General features: G+C 41.6%; 1 protein-coding gene across 2 annotated transcripts in view; it reads right to left on the reverse strand.

The window, feature by feature from the left end:
• Positions 1-26,192, reverse strand: part of PLPP1 (phospholipid phosphatase 1) — a gene marked incomplete at both ends in the record, with an annotated part of 71,649 nt that extends 45,457 nt beyond the window's left edge. The window contains 2 exons of one of the 2 annotated variants that reach the window (XM_082013369.1): positions 8,702-8,856; positions 26,135-26,192. In XM_082013369.1, coding sequence (XP_081869495.1) covers positions 8,702-8,856; positions 26,135-26,192 — 213 coding nt within the window. The remainder of the gene's footprint in view (positions 1-8,701; positions 8,857-26,134) is intronic. The other variant, XM_082013370.1, reaches the window with a different exon arrangement.
• Positions 26,193-26,678: the final 486 nt, after the last annotated feature.

The following is a 26,678-nucleotide window of genomic DNA, read 5'->3' on the forward strand; positions in this document are numbered from 1 at the left end:
ACTATAGCAAGTACAACAGTAGGGTTTCTCTATACTTGCCATAGACATGTTACTTTTTCACCCTGAGAGATACCACAATTTCACAACACAGGAACATGCTTTTGCATCAGAGTAGCAATTTCCTAAGTATGAAACCACCTGGCCCAGGAGGACTAGACATGGCTGAAGATACCAAATGGAAATGATACTTGTCTTCATAATGGTACAACTATCATTAGTGTCAAGGTCTTTAACTTCCCAGATACAACTGAAGAACAAATTTTGATAGTAGTATAGAAGGTGGTGTACTTCCTTGCCAGAAGATTTAACCACATAAAAGTCTAAAGTAGTTTCTCACAGAAAACTAGCAAAGATTCAGCAGCAGATCACTGGAAAAAGAATTCCTGCTCATCTGCCATAGTCACATGTTGCCACAGTAAGTTAAAAGAAATGCCCAGTTTTTTTCTACAATATCCATTTTCTCTTTAACAAGCTACAGTTTCTAAGGGTGGAGTTTGGCACACTGAAAAGGAGAATTAGTAAAAATTAGTTTGGCTCAGTTTTATATGAAAATAGAAGAAATTGTTTAAGTACTCCTTGTAAAGTAAGGAGTGGAGATAGCAAAGGGTCATTAAAGGCTCACTACTGAATACCTCCCATATGACAATACCAAAAAGCATCCCTGGTGTACACTTCATTTTCCAAGTCAATTGTAACACCATCAAGAAATTGCCTAAGGGAAGATGACAACAAGTATCTTAAGAATTATAAAGTTGGAAAGAGGTTACCGGTAGGGTAATCTCAAGGATAAAGCCAACAACCTAGTGTTATGCAGTGCATATGCCAGCACCATTAATGAATAAGTAGTAGATGTACTGCTGACAGAGTTTGCAATTCTCTGATACAGTGGAAGATCAAGGTCAGCCCGTTCTGCCTGCAAAACAACTCTTAAAGACTGAAGCAAAAGAACAGATGGAGATTTGGGCAGTAATGAGTTCAGAGTCATGCACTCACTCTGCTGAGCTGGGAGCTTGTCAGTTCAAAATATGAGGGGAAAATAATGTCTGCTTCCTATAGTTGTTGTAAATTGATATATTTACATGACCATTAGCCAAGTCTTTCCAAAGGCCTTAAAGCTTTTAGACACCTGGTAAGAATTTCTTCTGAAACAGCATTCAATCAGAATTTGCAAACATGTTTGGTTTTAATTCATCTGTCTTAAATGCAGACAGAGGAAGACTGCTAAGGTACATTCCTCATCTCAAACTAGAGAAGTTGGGTTTTGCACAGTTCAGCATTAACACAAGTGCTGTAAATCAGCTAACTGCATAGACAGTAGATATCAGAAAAAAACAGCAATACAAGAACATTCATCCAACAACAACCAAGAATTAAGGAGCCACAAATACAGTTGGCAATAAAGATATTCATAGTGAGGGAGATATGTGAGCCTCCAACACAGTCCTTCAGTCAGAATACAAGAGATAGAAACACAAGTAGCTCAGCTGATAAGACTAAATATTTTAAACAATTCTAGTACACTTGTCCAATAGGCTGACTCATACAGTATAATGGATTAGATTTCCTCACAAGCTGAAGTCATAATTTTGACTGATTATATGGGTGTTTTTTTTTCCATAAAAATCCATAAACATTCCATCACACAGGTCTATTTCTTTCCAAGTTTCTAATCTTGATTAGGTTTCTTCACTGTTAGTGGGCATGAAGTTGATCTCTCCACAGAACTAAAAACTGATCATTACCGCTCTGGTAAAGAGAGCGAACATCACAGAATACACCGCCCTCGAGTTGTCCTTTTCACTCTCCTCAGGAAGGACATCACTTGACATTTACCCACACTGTATTTCACCAGCCATGATACTACCATCTTTTACTGCTCCGAGTACCCTACTGTGCTGCCTCACTGCACATGCTCTCCTCCAGGGCATTTATGACTATACTGAACATGGCAGACTCCTGGAGACCTCCACTTGGTACCTTCCTCCCTTGTGAAAGCCAGGGAGCACTTACTCCTACTGCCTACTTCTCACACTTTAATGAGTTATTTACACACTTCAGAAGTCTTCATCTAATCCCATGCCTACTTAGTTTCTTAGGATTTTGGTGAAGTAATCATTTGAATGTACAGATCTAAATAATAAGATTTTTTTATTTTTAAATGCTGCCTTTAGCCCAAGTATTCCACCTTCCTGGTGTATTAAAGGGATTAGGAAGAAAATAGATGTGACTGACACCAGGAAACAGTGGATTTGTTTCAGACAAAATAGCTTTAAATACCTGTGCTTCAGTAGTGAGTAGCAGTAGTCCTTCCCAGAGTTTAAAAACAAAATTTAGAAGATTTTGCTGGCATTGCTCCCAGCACTTCAAGAAAAGCCACCAGCACTTGTGCTATTACCTGACGCCAACTTCATTAGTGTAGCTTTAAACCAAAGGTGACACTGAGACTTCTTACTAAAAAAAGCACAAGTAGTATTTTGAGGTTTAGTTCTCCTTTGCCAGAAATTTAGAAAGCACAAGGTAACATTTCCCCTGAATATGCTGTAGAGATTTCAGTACTAATTGCATCAGCAAAAGCATCCATAGTATTCATCTGTACAACACAATCCTGCCTGGAAAAACATGTGTTTTGTGAAAGCTTGGTTAAAACTTTTGAGTTGAATATTATTCTGTACAACTGCTCACATTCTGTGGGGGTTGGCTATGGTTTCATACAGCTTTTTGCTGATTAAGTTAAGACTTTGGCTTGTCCTCAGTACCAAAGCAACCATTCTTTCAATTTCTTAAAAGGAGCTTTAGAGTTCAGGAAGGCACCTAGAAAGAAATATGCTTATACCATAACTCCACAGTTCACCAAGACCAATTGTTGCATTTTGTCACTCAGCTTTCTCTAGAAAAGGTAGGTAAAAACTCTCTCTCTGCGTAAGATTTAACTGTTCAAGGCAGAACAGAAAGAGGTACAGCGGAGTAAGCTGGAGGAAGGGAAACATAAGGGGTAACACAAAAAGGAGCATTCCCCCTCTTTCATTTTCCCTGTTGTTGATCTCTGGTTTCTGGTGTAGTTCCTTCCCTTTTTTGCCACCCCCTTGAGTCTCTGGTCTAAGTCCTGGATGTCAACAGCAAGTTATGAGTAACTAAGTATGAGACTTGAGACAAGGAAAAAAGATCTATACAACAGACCGTGCAGGGGTTTTTTGGCTTAAGTGACAAGACTTTAAATATTTAAGTTGCAACTCCCTCTCCCTACATTTCTCCCTATTCCATTTTACCCTTTCATATACTCTACTAAATAACACTTTCAAAAACAACTCCAAACCACTGTGACGGCTTGGCTTTCTCATAGTGATGACCAAGCTTCCTTCACTCAGCATTTTAAAAGCCCTTGTCTGGAGCTCCTTCCACTCTCAGGCTGCCAACTATTTCAGTCAGTGTCATACGCTGGATGTGTTCTTCATCACTGTATTAACAAATGTACCTGAAGGATTGAAAGTAGTACAATATCAAATCCACAGACTTAACTAGCAAGTCACTGCAATTTATTTATTCAAGATTACCTGCACCTGGTAAGAGTGATTTGTACAAGCACCAAACTGGAAGTGGTGCTCCTCGGATGTTTCCTCACCTGATTGGAAACCGAACCTACCAGAACACCTTCACGACACATGGGACAGAAGTGGGGCCAAAGCTGGATGCAACAAACTTCCACTTCTAAGTCTCTGTCCCACACAGAGCCAATCTCACCTAGGAATTACGCATCAATTCAACCAAAGGGCACCATCCTGCACATTAACCCTTCACATACTATAAACATGAGTTGTTATTGTTACATTGGCTTGAAACAGACTTTGAGCAAACACAAATTAGCAGTTTATTCTTCAGAATAAGCCTGAGTTCAGAGATGATGCTCATCTGTAGTAGTAAAAGATGAACAGTTAGCATCAAGTAGAACTCGTGCCAGATTATGAAGTTCAACAGCATTGCCCAAAAAGGTTTCCAGTGCCACGAACATAGCAAAAACCCATGAATATAAAACATTACTCTCCTTTTCAAAAGGTTTACCAGATAAGAAGCAGTCTTGTTCAGAGCATAATAAAATTATTAAAATGTAACCTGAAAGATAAAGGATGCAAAAGTTTAATTTCAATTATTTACAAAATTATCAGTGAGCAATAAAGCTTTGACACTGCTGCAAAAAAAATGAAGTGCAGATCTACCAATCTAACAGTATTCAATAGGTTTCATTACAGTCCCCTGCTTTATCAGTTTCCAGCAGTAACTACATTTGTTCCTCAAGAAACATTATGAATTAGCCCAGTAAGTGCTTATGTTATTAATCAAATAGGTGCTTTCAGTAAAAGCTTCCCTGCAAAATGTATCCCTTTCACAGACCATAAAAGAAGATTAATTTCTTTCGCCAGAAAAGAAATCAGTAGATGGCCTCTGAAGTACAACTGTGCTAAGCTGAAGGAAGAAGTTACAGCCAGAACATTGATACACATGGTAGGAGGAAACATTTCTGAAAACATTAAGCCTAATGCCCAATAGGTTAAAGCTGGCAAAGCTACGTAGGTCCCTTTTGGGAAGACTTCGTGATACTGAAGACAACAGCCTTTGCCAAACCAAAGAATGTTTTGATTTTGTTTTTTGAAGTGGAAGACAACGTGAGCTGATCACCTAACTATCTTTTCGATGTGTTTGAGGTGGAAAAATTAAGTCCTACAGGCCCATAACATTACTTTCTCTCAAAAAAAGTCTCACATAGCAGAGCTCATCCCACAGAAGTGACTTATTTAAAACTCTATTTACTACTGAACACTTCCTCTGTCAGGAACATCAGCTTTTGCATTACCTGTTTTAGTAGCAACAGTTGTGGCAAACTCCTTTTTCCTGGAAACTCAATGCAGCACTTTGAGTTAGAAGAACTGAACTCTTGTCCTCTCACAAATAAGTCCCTCATACAGAAATTCACCAGTGGGTTGTGTCCCTTCAGCTGCTGAGCAGAACAGCCAGGAAAAGCTTTGGCGGGGAACTACAGAAACCCTCCTCAGAACCCACCACGGGGAGCTGATGAAACTCAGCAATTCGGGAGTTGCTCTGTTCTTCTGCTCCTTTGGTGAGAAAGATGCTTCAGAGAGGCCTCCTTTACTCTGTGCTTCTCCTTCCCCCAGTCACACCCACCCTTAGACCTAAGACAAGCTGTATGAGCATCACTGAAGGCACTGGTTGTAAGAAGCAAGATGACTAGAGGAAGAGAAAATTGATTTGCACCTGAAGTCACCAGAAAAGACCAACTGAACAGGTGACATGCAAATAGGCATGGTTGGGCCTCACTGCAAGAGAAAGACATTGGCATTAATTTGTCGTTTATACTTGGAAGAGTTCATCTCATGCAGACAGCTGAAGACCAAAAATGCCAGACCAAGTACATCTTCTCAGATATTAATTTCAAAATACATCTAGAGTTGCAATTTGTAACCAGTCATGGCTTTTAGACTATTCAGAATTACTTTCTAAATATCTCTAAAAAGACTTGGAGAGGTAGAAATATTGGAAAGATCTTCTAGGGTTCTTGAAATGTCAGTCATCATGGATGTGTGCTGCTCCAGACACTGGCCTAGACATCTAAAGCAATTCATTTTTCCAGAGCACTACCAAGCCTTGTTTCACCCTAAGTCTCAAAAAACTCTAGTGCAAAAATTGTTTCCCATGCAGACACAGAAAACAATCTGGAAGAATTACAAGTATCATACTATGAAATAGCACTTGGAAAAGAATAAACATTAATTTCTTTCCCAGACATTTTATTTCCTGACAAAAGGTGGCAATGGAAACAGAAAGAGTTCAGAGCTGTACATGGAATTGTGAATTCTAAGAGCATTCTTTTAATTTTTTATGTTTTTAAGACCCCTGAGAATTTCTAACACATCTTGCAAATCTTCATAAAATGTTCTGAAGACAAATCAATGTTCACGCAGCCTAGTTTCTTTTATGCACAGAGAGACTTCTTAACAATGAAATATCTATGCCTTACTCATTACTGCAGGTTTTGTGTTTTGGTTTATTTTTTCTTTCTTTGAAGTTGTTTCATATTCCACTATGGGCTTACCCCAACAACTGAACCAGACAACACCTTTAATTATTATACAGCAAGATGTTTAGACTATTTCTTACTGCACTCTGAACACAAGCAAGAGGTTAATGCAGCAAGGGGCATATGCATAATAATATTCTGAGCATTTCTGCTTAGATTTCATGAGGTTGTAGGGACTAAGGACTAAATAACTGGATCAGCAATACCTGTACATTGCTGAATGCTAAGGGGATGGACTATAACCACTCTTTTTTTTCCCCCCATGCTGCAGATACCATTCCTTTTGCTTCCCTTAGCTTGCTACCACAAATTCTTTCTATTTTGTGATGTGAGAAAGGTAAAAGTCCTACTTAGGAACAAGTATCCTGTTCAATGTAGTCTTTCGTTAGTGAAGAAAGTTTGCCCAAAAGTGCAATTTATCAACTCTTATTTGCATGGACACAATTTTAACCATCAATTCCTTCACTGAGAAGCCTGTTCCTTTCAGGGAAGTGTCATGTCAGGATAACATTTTTGACTAGATGTGGGATAATCAGCATTAGTGCTCAATAAACTTTCGTGAGCCAGATGTGTCCCTGCTGAGGATATTGGCTCTGGAACATACTGCTTCCAAAAACTTAATCCGCCTCAGAAAAAGCCTCAAGCCTCCATTGAGTCAGTCCAAAATAAATCAGCCTGAATGTCAGATTCTCCTATTTCCAGACTGATCAACTTTCCCCATCCATTTTGAGTAAAGGCAAGTTTGAAGCTAGAAAGCATTCAACTGGAACTCGCTTTCAACTCATTTACTTGTGATAACTCAGATCTCATACTCCCTAGCTCTAACAGCTACCTGGACTCCAAGCTTTCAGTAGCCATAAATGATTTTTCATCTCTTGCATGAGGCTAAAGAACCCCCTAAATCTAAAATTGAGACTAAGAAAGCCAGTTAGGTTTACAGAGCAGTAATATACAGACTGTAGTGACTACTTCCTCACTAGATTCCAGAAAACCTATGTTGGTTTAAGGTTTGTTGAATGTTCGAACTGAAGAAAACTGATCTGGAGAGCCTGTATTGTTGTTACAGAACTAAAAGCGCTTTAGAATTTTCTTTTTTCCAAACCTCTTTCAACATGGAGGCCAGAAGTGATTGTTCCAATTATATACCCCAATCCCCTGCACAAAGACAGGCAACAAAAATTCACTCTGTGAATCCTATAAAAATAACATAGAAGAAAAATATCAGAATAGACTGGAATCACTGACAAGTCTAATTTTAAGTTATAACTTTAGATGCCTTGCCAATTAAAGTTACAATAGCTGTCCACACCACTCCTTAGATGTTTGTATTTTTAAGAAAATCAGCTGTAAGTCAGATGTTTCTCTACCACTTTAGAGCCAGAAAAAGCCTGCACTCTCAATTGACTTTCTATTACAGGAACAACTTCTTCAAATCTAAAAATGGAAGAGTAAAACAAAAAAAAGCAATTCAAGAGAGATTACCTAACTGCAACTGAAATGCCTCTTTAGAAGTCCAAAACTGCACATAACTGCAATTGGTAGTTCACCTGTGAACATCTCAATTACAATACATATGAAGCCTACTGGAAAAGACGTTTTCCTGAAGTTGTGCTGAAGATGTATGTCAGTACATGTCAAAATGACAAACCTCAGACTATTTTCCTCAAAAATGATTCTACACTAATGATAACAACTGTTGTGTCTACCTTCTATTTACTGCATAGGGCTAATGCAAACTCTAATAAATAAGCATTTAAGGGAACACTAGAGTAATGAACATAGAGGTGCCGCAGATTTCTGTTTACTTGTTTTAAATGACTATTTCAGTCCTTAAACCAGTTTAATATATACTTCTTACTGATTAATTTAGCATATACATTTATCAGAATACCAAAGATTATGACCATCTCTAATATGGTTTGGTCAACTACCGCAGGCATCAACCAGATGTAGTTCCAGGATACAATCAGGCTTAAATTATTGTTAGAAAAACCTACTGAAGAGTTAAATTGTTCTTTGTAAAAATCATGTGGTCTTGAAAACACTGAGCCTCTTTTCTACAAGCAACTAGATTTTCAGCCTCTGTATCCCATTTTGATGGGTTTAAAGAGTCATCACATTATTTTAAATCTAAGAAAACCCACGGAGTCCAAATTAGACTTATTTCTGTAGAAAGTATATGGAAGCAAGTCACTAGTTATAGATTTGTGCACTCCACTACAGTGCAAGTTTTAACATCACAAGCGTTTAAATTATCAGATTAACCCATTCTGAACAAGTAACATATTTATTCCCTAGCATTTTGTAAGCCTGTAGCATTCTTCTCCCCAATGATAAAAGCCTAGACTAACTAACAGAGTTTAAATCCTCATCTCCATTTTTTTTTTCTGCTCCTAAAACAAATGAGATTAGCGACACTAGCTGTTAAGAGATTAGTTCTAGATTTTCTGTGCAAACAGAAAGTAGCAACAGTACCTTTCACATGCATACAACTATACATATATGGGATTTTGCCTATATAGACTGCCTTCAACTCACAGTCACAGTGCTGAACTCTTGCAAGGCATACATTTTACTCCCATCACCAAAGCTCCCTATATATTAGCTACTTACAGAGAAAATGGGCAGGGTGAACCCCACTGTGTAGAGGACAGTGGATGTGATGGTACTGTCATGGAACGGATACTTGATGCTGTCATCATTACAGAAAAAGCCTCTCTGATACGGTTTTATTTTGGCCAAGTTTAGAACACCAAGGGGTAAGCCAGCTGTTGGGGGAAGGAAAACAAAAAACAAAAAAAAGAAATACATGTGGTTAAATCAAAAAAAAAAAAATCATTTTTAAACATGCATGGAGGAAGCTACCAAACATGCAAAACTTAAGTTTCTTAAGTATCATGCAATGCACACACTTACCAAATCCTGTTTATAAGAACTCATCTTTTCTGGAAGTCTATTTCAGAAAGACTCTGAAGTTGCCCACCAGAAACAGAACTTAAAGTATAAAATTCAAAGTCGTTTCATCAGTAAGGTGAGTTGCCACATATTGAACCAAGATTACCCTTAAGAAAAGCATTTGCCACTCACATGATTGAATAGTTACTGAGGGCAGGCTGCCTTTTGTGCCCCCTCCTTTGCCACCACCCCACGACACTCATTTGTGTCTGAATTATCAGCCCTGTTCTATATACTATAATCTGGTCAGTGTTTACAGAGAACAAGACAAAAATACACATGGATTTTCACATAGTTAGGGAGTTAAAAATTTCATGCAAGTAGTTTTCATGCAAGTAAGGGGAACAAGAGAACCGCAGAGTCACCAATGGTAAATACAGACATGCTGAATGGACTGCACTTCAAGGTAATGAGATTTATGCGTTAAGAGATGCATTTAAACAGATTTTGTATACTGAAATTGTGGAAGACTTCTGCATGAAAATAACTAAGTTATCAACACGGAAACTTGAGACTCAGGTACAAATGATAGCTCTCTGAACTTACACTGTGTGACATATTACCTATTCCCTCTCTTACAGGTTCACTTCCACTACACTGGCAGTCATGCCGAAGAAGCCACCAGGACCTCTGACAATTACATTCAGGTCTGTAACTTATTTCTGACAAGAATCAGCTAGGGAATAGACATTTGCAGGAATGACGATCTCAGGAAACCCAAATTTGTTTGGTTTTTTTTCTCTACTTTATAACCCCTCTCCGATCCTTTGGTCCCCTGAGCAAGTAATAGATCAACAGTGGATAAATTAGGCAATGCCCCCCCCCTAGTATCTACTAGGCTTAAAACAAGGTAAAAAAGGGCAAACTCAACTTTGTATTTCCCCCATCATCTAGGAAATATGTAATTCTGCATAAAGACACTCTACATGTAAATTAGATTGTAAATGCAATTATTGAAGCAGAAAAGATTACTCTTTGTTTTTGTTTTGTCTACATCTTGTTTTGATGTAAACAAACTACTGTACTGAGAACAAAAAACATTTCAAAGACGTTCATGTGATGAGATTGCTCTGATTTCTGGTGACACTTGTTAAGACGACTATCAGATAAGTCACTTAAAAGGGTTTTAAATAAGCTTATTCCTATATACCTCATTAGAAAAGACATCAAGAGTGAAAGAGAAGGAACAGAGGGATAAATCCTGGCCCCTTCTCTGGGCTGCTAAGTTGCAGTACAAAAGCTTGCGAAGTGCATATTGAAAGTGTGTACATGCTTGGTAACACTCCAGCTGCCAACTCTTCTTCTAACAAAATGGCTATGGCCACAGAAGGCAGTTTGGTAGGAATTTAAAGCCTCCTATGGAGCAGAGAGGAATTTTTTTCCACAAAGCATCTGAAATCCTAAGGACTGTCCACACTCAAGCCTTAACAAATGGCGATGCTGATGCAGCAAAGCGCTTCAGCAGATCCTCACCATCCCGTATAGCAAAACTGAACAAAAACACAGATGGCACTATGCTTCTTCAAGCACAAAATTGTTCATGAAGTAGGATGATATACCTTCGAACTGAATCTCAAAGGTCTCTCTCCTTCCTCTGCTTTAATGATTGAGAAAAAGAACTAGAGCTTGACAGAATACAGATGGCAGAAGTAGCCAAAACGGAATCACAGCCCTTCAAATACAAATGGAGCCACACTGAAGAACTCCGTTCACTTGGATCAAAGAATATTGCTGTACGTTCATACGTCTGGAGCCAATTTTCAGCTCCACTCAAGGCCATGGCAAGATTCCACCAACATAAGTCAGAGCCCACGTTTCCTGTCTTTATCTCTGCTATTGCATACTCAGCGTCAGGATGATGGAATGGCAGAGCTATTACCTATTTGATACAATCCTATCTTCTCAAACTGGTCACCAGATTTTCACGTGCAGAAATATCACTTCCTCATGGTTAATTTAAGCGGCAGCTAGTGTTCTGCAAAAGTTAACTATCAGACATAAACGCCTCTGTTTCCCAAGAAAAGCTGCTACAACTCAGCACCAAGAATCTTTCTCTTTTGTTCAATTACATTTTCAGCCTGCCAGCTCAACTTTTTTTAGCCAATATTGCTCAGTTTTTACAGTAAGATTTTGAGGTCTTTTGCTTGGTGTTGTTTCTGGGTTTAAATTAATTAGGACAGGCTATTTCATTTTTACCAGCTGCTGAAGTATGTTTAAGTGCTCCAGTTCAGAAACTAGAAGAGACTCCACCAATTTGCTTGCAAACATGACGGAGTTCTTAGCTCAAAAATTCCAAATTTCTTGCCACCAAAGTACACAGATTTACAGTCATGGGTCATGCGTTTTTTTCAGGGAAGATTTCTTTAAGAACTGGAAAAGAGCAATTACATGATTGTATATAAAAAAAGAGAAAGTACCCTAAGTCTGACAAGCAGTGTTTTAAGCCTACCAGCAAAACAAACAATGCTGGCATATGAAGGGTTTTTTTTGTTGTGTAACTGCAGCAGGAGAGAATTACTCACTCTGTAACCTAGTTAAGACAGAAGCTTGAGGGCTTTTTTTTTTTTCATTAGGGAGAATTCCTGACATTAAGTGTTATGTGCTCAGTTTTCATTAAGCAAAGAGGAAAGGAATTCAAGATTTAAGCTTTCTTTTCTTCCCACTAAATAGTCTTCTTTATATGAAATTGGTTTATAAACACTAATTTTAAATAACTTGTACATAACCAGCAGTTATCAAAATTTTTCTGGTGCCTATACATTTAAATATTTCTTCATACATTTTTGTTCCTTCCTATATCTGTCTTACTGAAAGAAAAGGATGCACCTTTTTGTTAAATCAGATTGATTTGACTATGTTATGCAGTACTTGAAAAGTACTTTAAAAGCGTGTAATTTAAAGTTGCAGTTAAGAAACACGTTTTTACTTTTAACCATGAGATTCTGGGGAAGGGGGGGAGAGGAAGTGCAGCAAATAAAGGGGTCAGATGAGGACAGTTTCACCAAAGTGACTGAAAAATTCATTTGTATAGTCCATAGCAAAAGAATAGGAGAAATTGGAAGTTGGTTATACATCTTACACTAACTGCCCCATTTCCATTTTTTACAATACTGATAGAATTCCTACGGCAATCTAAATGATGCACTGCTTTCCAGCAGTGGAGTAGAAGACTTTGTGAAATGGTGTGTAGTTGAACACTATCCTACCCCAAACAAGTAGTTCAATTTTTACTATTGCTCATTTTACAGTGGGAGAAGACAACACTTAGTACATATAAGCAAACAGTCCTGAAGTTTTCACTACAAGAGGAAAAAAACCAAAACAACACTTAATGTACCTAATAGGCCTGTATTGCCATCAAAGGTGCCAAGCATCTCAATGACCTTTAGGCAGGCTGACTGTACACCCAACTTCTGAGGAATGCATGCAGGTTCAGTTTCATTAGCTTCTACAAACTGCAGGAAAGGGTGACCAAGATTTAGCGAAAGATTAAAAGGATAAAAGGCAATTTTGTAGATCAACTCTCATGCCTTGTCCTCTCCACAGTGTACCTCCTCTTCCTTTTCACCTAGTCACTGCCAGCAGTCACCTCTGAGGGTGCTCTTCTGATCCAGGTAACTTTATACCATAAGGGACCGTAACGTCTGAGTTGTAAAAACCAGACTGTTCCTTGAAGCTCCCCATGCTTCAGACTCTGAATTGAAGCTTCTCTATTTTCTGTTAAAATTTGTCTAGTTGGTTTTGCCAAGGACTAATGACCGACAGGTTCTGGGCTGTTTTGCTAGGTAGTAGCAAGAAACAGATGGCAGTCCGCTTCTCTGGTGTCTCTCACCTTTAATTATACAGAGGAAACAACCTGATCACTCAGCTGCTCTGAAACTGGCCCATCTAAGACTTGCCAGAAGGCTGGGAGGCACTTTTCCTGTAATGCTTACACAAACAGACTCTGGCTAACCCTGGAAGCGACAGCAGCAGTAATACAGTTGAATAAAAAAAGAGACTGCAGAATTTTGAAGCCTTTACCTATGAAAGGAAGGTGAAAAATCTTCATACACATGGAAATGAATAAAAGCGCACAAGATGGAGAGGGAGAGGAGAGATGCAAGACTGATACTTGAATTACTGAGCAGCAGTTGCAGGGAAGGAACAGCCTTAAGTTTTTGGCTAGAACTGTAAGAACAGGGCAACATATTTGTACAGAGTGAAGTTAAGCTAGTTGAGATAGTTACATGGGGCTATGCTGAGTTCACAAGGAGTTTCCAACTCTAATTTGTAGGTTCAAGCCAGTTCTAGTGCAGTTTCCATTGAAAACCTGTGGATAATTCACAGTAGTATCAATAGCATTCAGGGAACTTGTATTTAATCACATCTAGCTGGACAACACATCAGAAGACAAAAGCCTGTAAGGCAGGAAAGGAAGTCCAGACTAGGACTAAGGAGGAAGTCACTGTGAGACTGGTGCTCCACCCACAGAAAGGGAACAGCAAGAAAAAACAACACCCAAGGGAAGGGGTAGGTGAAGTCTTCCTTTGGAAGGAAAAAAACAAACTGTTTAATGAAAAAAACGTTGATTTGTTGCATTTTAAATGACTTTTTGTTTTTATCTTAGAAAAATTAAGTTCTACAATTTATCCTACAAATGGAAGTGCTAGATACCAAACTATGGTCTTGTTACAATGTGTATAATACCGCACTATTATGCTGATTTGTGGTATTTACCACACCTGTAACTTTAGAGTTAGGTGCTTAAGTTTAGAGACATATAAGCAGTTGGCTTCTGATACTCAGGTGTCCATTTGGCTCTGCCAGGAAGTTACATGGGACATTTTTCCCTAAACAGGTAAAAAATAGCATTTATAGCTGAATTAGCCTCTTTCACAGCTGGCAGTTGCCATAAATATTTAAGACCAGCAGAAAATATTGTTCAACAGGAGGTAGCTTCAGGATCTGAAAATACGGTCTGTGTTCTACTTGAAACTTAGGGATATTTTCCTAATTAAGTCTATGGGTAGTTTTAGATAGGTCTTCCATTTTAAGACTATTTAACTTCCCTATCTGGAAGGAAGGAGAGTCTTGAAGTTTGTAACCGGTTCAGTTATACTGTACCATCTAGTTCAGAACCAAGTGTCGTGATCACAAAACCTGGCTATGCTTTCAAGAGCGACTCGAGACAACCTAGATTGTCCTTCCCTCCTCCCCTCTGTCCAACCACTGCTATCTCCTCCCTTTCCATGGCACTGTATTTTTACAGCAGCCTGTCCAAAAAAATGAAAAGCCCCTGCCCACACAACACAGGGTTTTCAGGAGCACTCACTCATCTGGCCAAGCATATAACTGTTAGAACTGGTGTAAGGGACAGAATACAAACATGTAGCCACAGTTGTGGAAGAAGGGAGAACAAGGACAGACTGGCCACAGTCTCAGATCAGTTTAAACATCTCATGAAATTGTCTCCTAGTCAGTGGTGCTTTCTCCACACTTTTAAATAGTTCAAAGGAATACACTGTATTTTTTGTAAACATCCTTTAATTAACCCAGCTGACCTCCTCATCTGTAGAAGCAACTGAGTCTTCACTTCAGGCTCTGTGCTATCTTAAAAATTTGTACTGAATTGGTGTTTCAAGTTCCCCAAGACACACAAGACTCTTACACCTGGTCCTAAATAAGGAAGTTCTTCTCATTTAAACAAATTAATATCTAGAAACCGGGAGAAGGGCGGTTGCCCTTAAGGGAGATTATGGCAAATGAGAATGATCTAGCTTGATTATTAACCAAAGTTTTTTCCTCGTGCTGTACTGAACTACGAGTAAGTGCTAATTAAGAGAAACTGCACTAGACTAACATGCGACTAAGATTTTTTGTGTTTTTCTACACTTACACTGAAATACGATCAATATGTTCTGCACTTGATGTGCTGACAGAAAGTCAGCTTCAGCTTGTGTAAAGAAAGCCACAATTTACAGTTAGGGTGTCAAACAGGAATTCTGGCTGGATCAGAGAAATAATCTCCATGAAACACAGCAAATGACAGTCTCAAAACAGATCAGTTATTCAGCTAAAGGCTGCTCATTTAAAAAAAAAAAAGGTACTTTTCATAACTTATATTCTTATTAGAGATTTGATGCGGTTAAATAACCACACAGACAAATGCCATCATTCTGAGCTGAAACTATACAGCTAGCATTTACTACTGCAGGCAAGGGAGCATATAAGTTCTCCCACTCACTCTTACACATGTATTTTTGCTTTTATTTGCAGCCAGGACAACCATGTTTACTTTGCTGTCCATTTTGCAACGTACAGTCTGGGGTAAGGAAGTATACAAGAGATTTAAAGAAAATGAGACAGGTCAACCTCATTCTGCTGGAGAGAGTTCGGGGGCATCTATTGCAAAAAAAGCAGATGTGCTGAAAATTTTTTTCCACAAGCAGTCAAGAGAAAGAATCAGCACCACTTGGACAGGAGGTTCTGGGAATACAGAGAACTACTAAGAGGAAGAAGAGATCAAAAAAGAAAGAAAGAGTCTAGACTTTTGACACCTAGAGGCAAGGGATGTACAAAAGAAAAATTGATACGCTATTTGTTTTCAGTATCTGAGATGAGTGGGTAGCCCAGAATTCACCTCCTAGCCACTTTAAAGGACTTTATCTGACTTTTATACCCCAAGGAATGTGAAATATTTCTTATACCAGCACACTGATTGTTCTGATAACGCCAGAAGTTGTGCTAGGCTTCAGTAAACAGGATATATGTATTTAAAAGCATGAACTACATTCTAATCTCTGCTACTATTCCAGTTGTAACTACACACTCCTTATTTTTATTTGTTTTCTGATCTATGATTTGGCTAGCAAAGAAGCCAGATCAGCAACCTGGGCCAGCTGACAACAGCTTTACTAAATGACTCCCTCACCATGCCTTACCCTTGTGCTTGCGCCAAGGCAAGGGTGCTAGAGGCAGAAGCAAGGGAAACCTCCCTCTGGGCCCAACCAGACTCAACACAGAAGAACGCAATTTCTAGTCCGGTCATTCACTAAGACAACTACATCATATTCTAGTTTCTTCGCATTCAACAGTTTAGTACTACATGGGAGCACTGCTTCAGTTATCTACATTACCAATCCATGAGAACAAGTCACAACACTTGTTTAAAAATATTCACATAGAGAAGTGTATTCTGCCTTATAGCTACATTTCAATTAAAAAAAAAAAGACTTTTAGAAGCACTAAGTACCTGCTAGTCTAAAAACCATGCAGTTGTCTCCTCTGCGAGCATTTACAGAAGTACAAATACAAAATAAAAAGTACAGAGGCAAGATAGTAATATATCCATCCTAGCCTGCTCCATTGCTTACACAGAGAAAAATGTGCAGCTCAAGCGAGCCAGTTGCAAGTCACAAGCAAAGGCTGTGCCCTGGGCTCTGCTTTGCTCAGGGGGCAGAGAAGGTAGAAGTTAGACCAGCCCATCGACAACCACCTGGAACACATTAGCAGTTCACCCGGTGGGGCAGAGGCCAATCGCCCTGATTACTGGCAGACCTGACAGAAAGATTTAAGACCCTCAGACTAATAGCTAGAAGTACAAGACAGTAGAGGTGAGGGGGAGGATGGAAAGGGAGAGGTCTGCAGCTCCTTGTGTTGCAGTGCTGCTCACGGGGTGGGGAAGAATCCAACTGGCTGCAGCCAGAGTGACTTCTCCCACTAAAAACCCCTTCCTGTTTAGGGGAAATTAAATATTTAATCACTACTTGCATTATGTGCTCAGTATTATGTTCACTGTTAAAGGTTTTGACTGTATTGTTTAGAGAATTAAGAAGCCCACAGATGCAAAACCATTTACACACCCCAAAGATCAAGATCTTCCACAAACAATCTGCCTAAAGCACTAGGCTTACAGATGGGGACAACACCACAGCAGAAGAAACTGAACCACCCACCAAGGTCAGCTGTTGGCAAGGCAGGGAGGGATTTTTTTTATTTCTTTTTTTTTTACTGCAGGTGACACCAACTCTGAAAGTCATTTAAGACCAATGCTCTTTTCAACTCCAGAAGTTATTAACTATTTTTCCATTTTAATCTTTGTTTTGTAGGAGTGCATAGCAAGAAGCTTTCAGAGTTATTTCTGCTATAGCTACACGCCCCTGAAATACTACTCAGTCTCTAGAAATATAATAGGCAGTTAGTTGTTAAGAATGTAAATGTTCTTTTTCCAATGGGTCTTATAAGCATAACTATTTCATTTTAACAGTCTTTTAACAAAGTAAGGCTTTAAAAGGGCAGTGCTACAGAGGGACTCAGAATTTCCATTAAGATTTTCTTACCTTGTCATCTACCAAATGTCATTTTATACTGTACACACTGCTGCATGCCACCATGTTTGAGAGTATTTTTAGTTATCAGAACCACAGTTTTTCATAGTACACTGAAGCTTGTAGAGTCTATCAGCACATTTTGCAAACATAAGCTCTGCATTAAGTTAAATCTAAATAGAATTTTTAAAGGAAAAATGAGAATACCCCATACATTTTAGAGCTATGAGAGCAATTGTTTTGTATGGGTTCAGAAGACTTCCTGAGAAGTTCATTTAACCAGAACTCATAGAAAATATTTATACAGCATCGCTCTTGATACTGCAGTATAATGAATAATGCACAGCACAGGAAGTCTTCCAGTTCTTGTATAACAGAGCAGGTGACGCTTCCCAGTTTCAGTAGAAATTATTAGCATTAGATTTGTGATCTTAGTTTCTATATATTACTGGTTAGAGATTTCATTTTCTAGTGTTGATGACTGGAGTCTTCAAGATTCAAGAAGAGATGGAAAGAATGACAAGACACTAAGTCTGCAAGCAGAAATAGTGACCTTACTTCCATTCCCAGGATCTCTATTAGCATTAGACCCAGCCACCACACTGGCTTAGAAGTATTTTAACTGAATACTAGTACTGCAGTATAGGCTCACCTCATGAAACAAAACTGAAGCGTTAATTTCCCTGAGTCAGCAAAAAGCTACAGAGCTCACTCAAGAAACACCAAGAAAAGATACTAAGATGATGATTTTTGGAATTTAACAGGGAACAGTTCCTGACTGGAGCTATTTGCAGGGCTCAATGTCACTGCATCCCTTCTGTATCCCAGCATTAAATGCCCTCTTGACCCCTACAGGGCCATATCCATATACGCTCCCCATTATCTTGCTGCACATCAGAAGATTCCCTGGTTATAATCAAAAGTTTATTCTCTCAGGTCTCTCTACCACTAGCTTCCAAACCAGCCCCTTCATCTTAAGGTAAGCATAGTCCATTACCCTTCTGATACCTTAAAATAAGGCAGATTAAGTCTGTATACATATGTGTTCCTTATCATTCCAGTGCTCCAGTCTCAGAGAATATTGTACCTACTGTTAAGTTTCAGTGACTCAGTCATCTAAGACTCAGTCAGAACAGGCTTACCATAATCTGCAGATCTGATCTGATCTAACAGAACAAAGTTAAAGGGACAAGAACACACTAAGGTTTATTTGAGGGAAAATTCCACCTTATTGTAAAAGAGGCAGAAGCTACACAAGATGATGAAATTTGATATGTAATCCCTTCTACACTTAAGACAAAAACTGAGCAAAACTCCTGTTTGGTACCACTTCCTCCTTCCCTAGGAAAGGGATCATGTAACAAAAACCTATGAACCATCCTCTGCACCAGGGATGGCTAGCTGACATCTCAAAGCTACATTATGAGCTCAGGCAATCCCCATGCGGCCCCCTCTGAAAGCTGCATGATTAACAACGGCAGCCCAAGGGGAGGCGGCACTAAAATCTAGGTTAAGTCTAGTAAGATCCATTGTTTCAGCAGCAGCATCACAGAAATAGGGCCGTGCTAATACGGATCCTGCATACCTTTGCTTCCATTTAGTAGAATCAGGGTTTATAGTCATTCCAAGATGGGTGCCCTGACCTGACATGCTTGCCTTTTTAAATCTGAAATAAAGTAAGCTTTATTCTCCTGTTGCCAGATATCAAGAAGCCACAGGAACGGAGATGCTAAAACTGCACTGAAGTACAATACAAATAAAACTAAAGTACCTTAACAGACTGCTTCTTCGTTACAGCTTTTTAAAGATGAATCAGCAAAGTCTAAAACAGAGCAAGACCAGCCCATTAATGCTTCTTGTACTGGTTGTTTCAAATCCTAAAACTCAATGTGATAACAAAGAATGTTTAATAAATGCACCAGACATCCTCAACATTATTCTTCTGTACCATATTCTGCTAAAGAAGCTTACTTGGGTCTATTTTTGGCTTCTTCAAATCAAGCAGTCTTGATTTTAAAAGCTGGCCTGTGCTAGAAGGATTCATGTACCAGAGAACCTAGCAAAAGTAGTTTGAAAGACATAATGCAAGTTTATCAATAGACAGTTTTTAGTTCGATGCATCTGAGATCAGTATTGTAACTTGGAAAGGAAAATTCCTCCCAGAAAATGGGTCAACTCATTAGCAGTTGACTGTTAAACAAGAAGAGATGAGCAGAATATCTTTAATATATGTAGCACAGTTTTCTTTCAGTCTTTAAACTGCAGGACTCCACCATTCTGGCTGGCAAATTGTTTGTGGGTCTACTCACAAGTGAGACTGAAAGGTCTATGGCTGCAGCTGAACTGACTGGTATTTCCTGCTGTAGTGGAAACTGTATTGTTGCAACAAAAAAGTCTAAGAAAGTACCTTAAGGAAATCTTGCTTCTTCAGGATAGCTTTAAATGGTTTTAATTTTTGCCATAAAACTGGGCTAAAACTAGTCACTTGCTAGTCATCCATTATTTGAATTTCTAGTGTTTGTAGATTTTTCAGTCATCTTCAGTCAATTATTTTACCTGATTACACCTCAAGAAGGAGGAGCTTCCTTTGCAGGACAGGGGATATGGAAAAGAACCATCCCCTGGCAGCACCACCCCCCTGAGCAGATACAGCAATAACTAAGCCTGTACCAATTAATCTGACTTTTTTAAAGCCATACTTCTGCGGGTTTTACATCCTGCTTATGAGGTTCCATGTAATTCCATTTCGCACTTTCTTTTTCTTTCTTTCCTCCCCACTGTCCAAGGTCAGTTTGCTTTAATTCTCCTGGATTAATTACGGAAAGAACATTATCAGTTGTCACAGATAAATCCATGTCACTTGGAAGGCTACAAAGCTTGAGTGGTCTCTCATCATTAGGAGAGTTAGGTCACCTCGTCTCGCTACCTGCCTCTGTGGCTCCAACATAGTCACAGACAGGACTATCACAGCTTTATCTTGTCATCAGCATCTGGTCAGTGCAACAGTGCTCCTACATAAAGTTATGCAGTAGCATGCGATCAGTAGTCAACTCTTTACTTTCCCTCCCACCAGGGCTCAGACTGTGCAGGTTTCAAACCAAGCTGCTTTTACTCAGTATGAGTTATGCTATCCAACTCTTTAAAAATCAGGTCAGTGTATTGAATCAGCTCAGCACAGACCCAACAAGCACCCAAGCAGCTATAAAGGTGAGTCAGGACCTCTTCAACTGTGAGAGACCAGCAATTCTACCATTTAGTTGTAGTACAGTACTTCATTTTCTACAGATACGTCAGAAGCCCCTTCCCTCCCATTCCCTTAAGCAAAGGTCCACCACTTTCACGTAAGCAAGCTGCAAGAGCTCTTCTGTCTCAGGCTAAAAAGTCACCAGAACTCGTGCAGCTGGTAAGGAACCTCACCGCTGGTAAGCACCTTCCTCTGTTATGCCAAGAGGAAAGACTATGGTGCTGAGTTCAAGACTTGGCTCTTGGCAAGGCACTGGAAGGTGAATTAGGATTTACCCATTGCTGCAAAAAGCAGGTGCAAGAACATCTCTTTCCAAGGCAGGGGTTAGCCCGAGTACAAGATACACTTGAACAGCAGCATCTGGCAGAACCAGGAACCCAAATGCTGGCTTTGAACAGTGTTCAAGTGTTCATCAACTAGAGTTCTAACCTGAAGCTTTTCTGCAGGCTTCCTAGCAAGACACAGAGAGCCTCTGGGTAGCGCATCTTTCTTTATGTGGGGGAAAATAAAAAGCGACTGTCACCGATAACAGTAACAAGGGACAACATCACAACCAGAGTGTTCAGTCTCATGTGTTTGAGAAAGCATAGTAGAAGCAGGAAGTTTTTCCCTGTTTTAGGTGACAACCACGTATTTAATGAACTAAGTGTCAACTTAAGGAGTATCATCTCATGGTACCTACTGGACACTGTCATTTGAAGCCAAGCTGCTTTTTCACAGGAGCCTGTTAAAGCTTAACAATGCAATGGAAAATAAGGATGGTGACACATATGTCAGTGAGTCACAAGTAATAGGGGAGGAGGTTTTATTTGAAGTAGGACAATCAGGAAATGCTAACCCACACAGAAGGAGGCCTTCCTTTACTGAACAGCAGTACCTTAATCGTCACAGAGTCAGCTGCCTTCAGTGACAGCAAGAAAAAACACTCCCAAAAGGGAAGAACGGCACCCAAAGCAAAAACATTGTACAGGGTGTGCAGAGTGGTCCAGCCATCTCACTCTCCCAGGTCACATACTGCAAACGCAACCTCACCTGCCCTATACAGATGCATCTGCTGTGTAGCTGTATCACACAACACTTCAGCAGTCCTTAAATAGTAAGATTAAAAAAAGTGATGTAAGCATTTAGTATTTCTGGGTTTAGTCCACACATTCTTCTGTTTGGAAGACTAGAACTTTTCCTTCCCTTACTCAGAAATACATTTCATGGCAAAAAAAGGTAAACCTGCTACAGTCTCACCTTCCCCACCACTACCAACCTCCTCCTTTTTTGCACAGGTACTGCTTGCAGCTCAGGTTGCCTCAACACCCAAGTGGCAGATAGTTGCACTGCTACAGAATGTCTCAGCAATACGCAAGTTTTCAGTTGGCTTCTTGAACCAGCACAGGGTACGACATGGAGAGGAGGGGGGGAAAAGAAAAGAAATCCCTACACATACACCAAACACAGTTAAATATAAAACTGCTATAGAATCTAGTCAAGTAATCCTTTACTATTTCCAATATATTGCAGAAAAGTGGATCAGAACAGCTAAGGCCAAATTCTTTAAAGACATCAATTTTTCTAATCTTTGGTTGACATATTCTTACGTTACACCAGCAACCACATGTTGACAGGTATACTCCCTAATCACTTACAATAGCTTATCAGTGATTGTATAGTCAGGCAAGGGACTAACGAAATACAGTTCTGTTGTATTGCATCCCTGCACTCAAGTTAGGCATGAACTGCAACAAGCACAGACCAGATGCAAGTTGTCCTAGAGTCTAGTGTCACAAAGAAAGTTTTCCTTATTGCTCCAGTCACCTCTGCAGAACTTACTTTAATCTGACTTGGTCTTAGTGAGAGTTTGGTCTAAAGGTAAATATATTTAGTAGTTCTTTCACTGATTACAGGAATTTTACCATGGGTTTCCCAACTTTGTTCTTTAAGTGTTGTTTGCCTGCCTTAATAAAAAAGGAGCCTGATGTGCAGCCTAACAATAGACCTGCAAGAGTGGCACAAAGTGTATGTATAGTGTCTAATGAAGACATTAGGCACAAGCTAATTAAGTCATTCTAACAAGCTGTTGTTTTTCACATGACATTGAAAGTGTAATAAACCATACGAATAAAGTCTCAGTGAAAAATGGTTTTACTATTGCCTAGAAACATCACTCCATTCACACATCTGTGCCATGCTATATAAAATGTCTCTCCATCAGAAAAAGGAGGAGGGAGAAGTAACAAAAGCATGCAGCAGAAGTAGGCCCTGTAATCCAGGCCATTCATGCTTTCCAGTGATGGAAAAAGAGGTTGACCACTGTCTACTGGACCACACGGAGGAAGGGAGCTGTTGCCTGCAGCACTGCAGAGCTGCAATTGGACATGCAGCACGCACACACCCAGCACTGCAGATCAGCACACACTCACAGAATGCAGATACAGCCTCGTCACGCTATTTAAGGACAGACACTGCAGAAATCTGCAGCTTTTTTCTTTTTTTAGATTACAGAATATGAAACTAGTTTAATGCTGAAACACTAGTTTCAGTTAGAAGGAAATAATTATCATCCTGGTAAGAGAGAAAGAGGTTTTATTTATTTTCTCAGGGCACCAAAGACTGCCTTCCCTGAATTCTCTCCCTTACTGGGTAGAGGGGTAGATGAGTGAGGGAGTTTCCTTAAGGCTAATTAGGAGCAACCTTAGACTTAAGTTTCAGGTGACCAAACTGATCTAATAGCTTAATGCCACATAAGGTGGGGAGGTTGGGGGGTGGAATGTTGCTCCCTCTTGATCTCTTTTAGTCTCTTACCTCTGCTTCATCTTGACTATTAGTCAGACCTTTCAATAAACCCATTTAAATCACCAAAAATCACAGTAAAGCTCTTTTTCCCTTCCCTTTTGGAAAACTTGTCTTGGGAGAGTTGAACCCACACAAAGAATGGTTTGACTAAAACAGGAGCAAGGAAGTCAGACATACACAATCTGAGTCAGCTGCTTCTTGTTGAGTGAGCTTATGGGTAAGTCATGTCACCGTAACTTGAAGTTACATCCTTTTTTTTTTTCTCTGTCCAACATTGCTGAGACAATGAAATGAATTTTTCTTCCCAATCTTCACTTACTAAGAGGAAGGTGTGGGGAGGAGAGGGATGAGAATAAAGGCAAGCTCTGTATCAAGTGACAGTAAGAGTTACCTTGGGCGTCATGATACCACTGTGCTACTGATAGCCCTACTGATGGCTACCACACCACGACTGAGAGTTCAGTCCTCAACTGAAGCTGGTCTACATATAGTTTTAAACTTTCAGAATGACACAGTTAAAGGAGTTTTCTCTTGGAGGCTTCATGGTCTCTTTAGTGGACATACTAGGTATCAGGTTATCAACACCTGCAAGTCACTTTATCTGGGCAGTTACCTTGGTCACTTGAGCAGATATCGAAGTGCACAATGAGGGGAAGGGCAGGGAAAAGGTGAGAGAATAAAAGTCCACAATCAACAGGAATTATTCTTCTTACAGAAAAATTAAAACTGATTCCCCCTTTACACACACAGGCTTAGGACTTATGTTATTCTAAGGGCCTGTTTCAATCACCTGAGAGCCAGGGAGATGAGGAAGAGAATTTGGTCCTAGGTCTAGTAGCTTACCCATTCCCACACTTAACACATTTTTGTCTCAGAGTTTTACTGAAACCTGTAACTCAATGTGTTTAAAGTTGCAGGTGTCAAGAGATTTCATGTTATGCACTGCCTGCATTTTTTCCCCCCCTATTAGTAGGAATTAAACAAGCCCGGGGGAAAATAAAGTCTGTCAACCCTCCAGCACACTGAAGCATCACATTAGGGCATCTGTGATCCAAATGCTACATGGGGGCAGGGGAAGGTGTGTAATATCTACCCCCAGGTTGTAACTTGGGGCAGGAGTAGGGGGAAAACCCTCATTCTTTTAGCTGGGTAGCTCTCAAGTCATATGCCTCCTACAGACCTAACTTTAATATATTCTGTTTTCCTTGATTACTCAGGATTATGTAGGATATACACATGTGCTGCAAACAGACCAAGGTATACGCATAGTACAAATTTCTGCCCAATTTTGTAATGACAAAACTGCTTTACTGGCCATAAGGATAGCATGGAAGTTTAAGCCTTGCTACAGTATAGCTTCATCAAACTCCTGACCTGAAAAAAGACTGCTCCTGCTGGACTACATGGATCCACTACCATTCTCCAAAAGCTCTCTCCCATACGTTTATTCAGAACAATGCATCATTTACCATCATTTTGTTCTTTAATGTCATTCAGCTACAGGAACCACCGCTATCTGAAGCATCTAGGAAGATAAAATGTTGCTCCTTATGGTCATACTGATGCTAGTAGGGACATCTTCAGCCAAGAGGGACTTCACGAGCCAGACCTGTTTGACCAACCACTACCCACTGAACACGATGAGCAAGTGCTTGGGTTTATTACTGAAGTACTGCTCTCATCTGGTTAAGAAGCAAACACCCAAAACTAACGCTTCCTAAGATTGACCAAGAAGTACATCTTCGGATACCTAAGACACGTCCCAGAGGTCCAGAGGAGGCACAGCCCTTTGCAGAGTAAGGCTTCCCCCCCCGCAGATCGATAACTAGCATCATTGCTCTTCACGCCGCCTCATTACATAGAAGGAGAAAGTTAACGCAAATGGACAGGCCGTGATGTAGTTTCAGCGGAGCTGGAGACCGAAACAGAAGACAGACACGTGAGGAAGGTGCTGTTACTCGGCCTAGCCGGGACAAGCGCTCCCAGCGCTGCGGCAGTGCGCTGTCGCCGTTACGCTTCAAGGCGCGGCCGCCACCGCGGCGAGGCGTCACTGCTACCCCCGCACGTGCCGCCGCTCGCCTCTCCCAGCCTCGGTGCCGCCGGCACCGCGCACTGCTCGGGGCCTGAAGCGGGTCTCCGCTCTGCCGCACAGCGCCTACCGCGCCACCTCTGCGGGACGCCGGGGTGAAGCCTGCCTCCCGTGATGGCGGCCCCTTTTGGGGCAGCTTTCCGACCCACCGAGGGGAAGGCGCACACCCCAGGCTGCAGACGCCCGCCTATCCCCGCTGGGCTCTTGCCACAACCGGTTCGTAGCCGACAGAAGAGGTCAGGGAAGGAAGAGCGAGGGCACCGGAGCGAAGAGGGAACTCCAGATGTCAGTGGATTAAGCGGCACAGCTCCCTCCCCCAGGACTCTTCCCTTGCCAGCCCGCGGCCCCGGCGGGCGGCAGTGACCAGGTTGCTCCGGTCGCGGGGCGGGCGAGCGCGGCGTCGCCGCCGTCTCCCCGAGGCGGCGGCGAAGGGAAGGGAAGCCAAGGGCGGGCAGGAGGCCGGGGGACGAGGGGGCAGCAGGCAGGGGTGGAAGCGGCAGACAGGCACAGCGGAGGCGCAGGCTGGAAGAAGACCCGCTGCGGGGCGGTGCCTGGCGCCGCGGGGACGGGGGAGGCGAGCATGCGATTAGCCCGGTGCCGTGCGGGGAGGGACACGGCGCCCCGGCGACGGCTTCCCTCGCCCCCTCCGCGGCCCGCCGACCTACCCAGCACCACGCAGACCACGTCCAGCGCCACGAAGGGCAGCCGCGTCCTGTCAAACATGCTGGCACCGCCGGGCGCCCGGCGTCAGCGCCTCCTCGCGCGGCGCGGCGCGGTGACAGCCTCGGCCCGAGGGGCGGGAGCGCGGCGGAGGCGGCAGGGAGGGGCTCAGCCGCGGCGAGGCGCTGCGCTCCGAGCCAGTGGCGCGCGCCCGCCCGCCCGCCCCCGCGCTGCCAGCGCCCACCGCCGCCGCCCGCGCTGCGCTATTGCCGGCGGCGCGGCGCCCACCGCGGCTTTAAGGCGGGCGCGCGGAGCGAAGGGCGGGCTGGCGGCGACGCCTCCGCCCGCCCCCGCCCGCCGCCGTGACGCCCCGCCCGGCGGCCGCGCTTCAACGGCAGGCCGGGGCCGGCCAATCGCGCGGGCGAGGAGCCGCCTCCCGCCCCGCCCCCGCGGCGGGCCGCGTTAGCGGACCCCCCACCCCCCCGGTCTGAGGGCGCGCCCCGCCCTGCGCCCGCCGCCCCCCGCCTGCCCGAAGCCATGGCGGCGTCG

This window comes from Phaethon aethereus (assembly GCF_964289735.1).
Source record: "Phaethon aethereus genome assembly, chromosome: Z".
NCBI lineage: Eukaryota > Metazoa > Chordata > Aves > Phaethontiformes > Phaethontidae > Phaethon > Phaethon aethereus.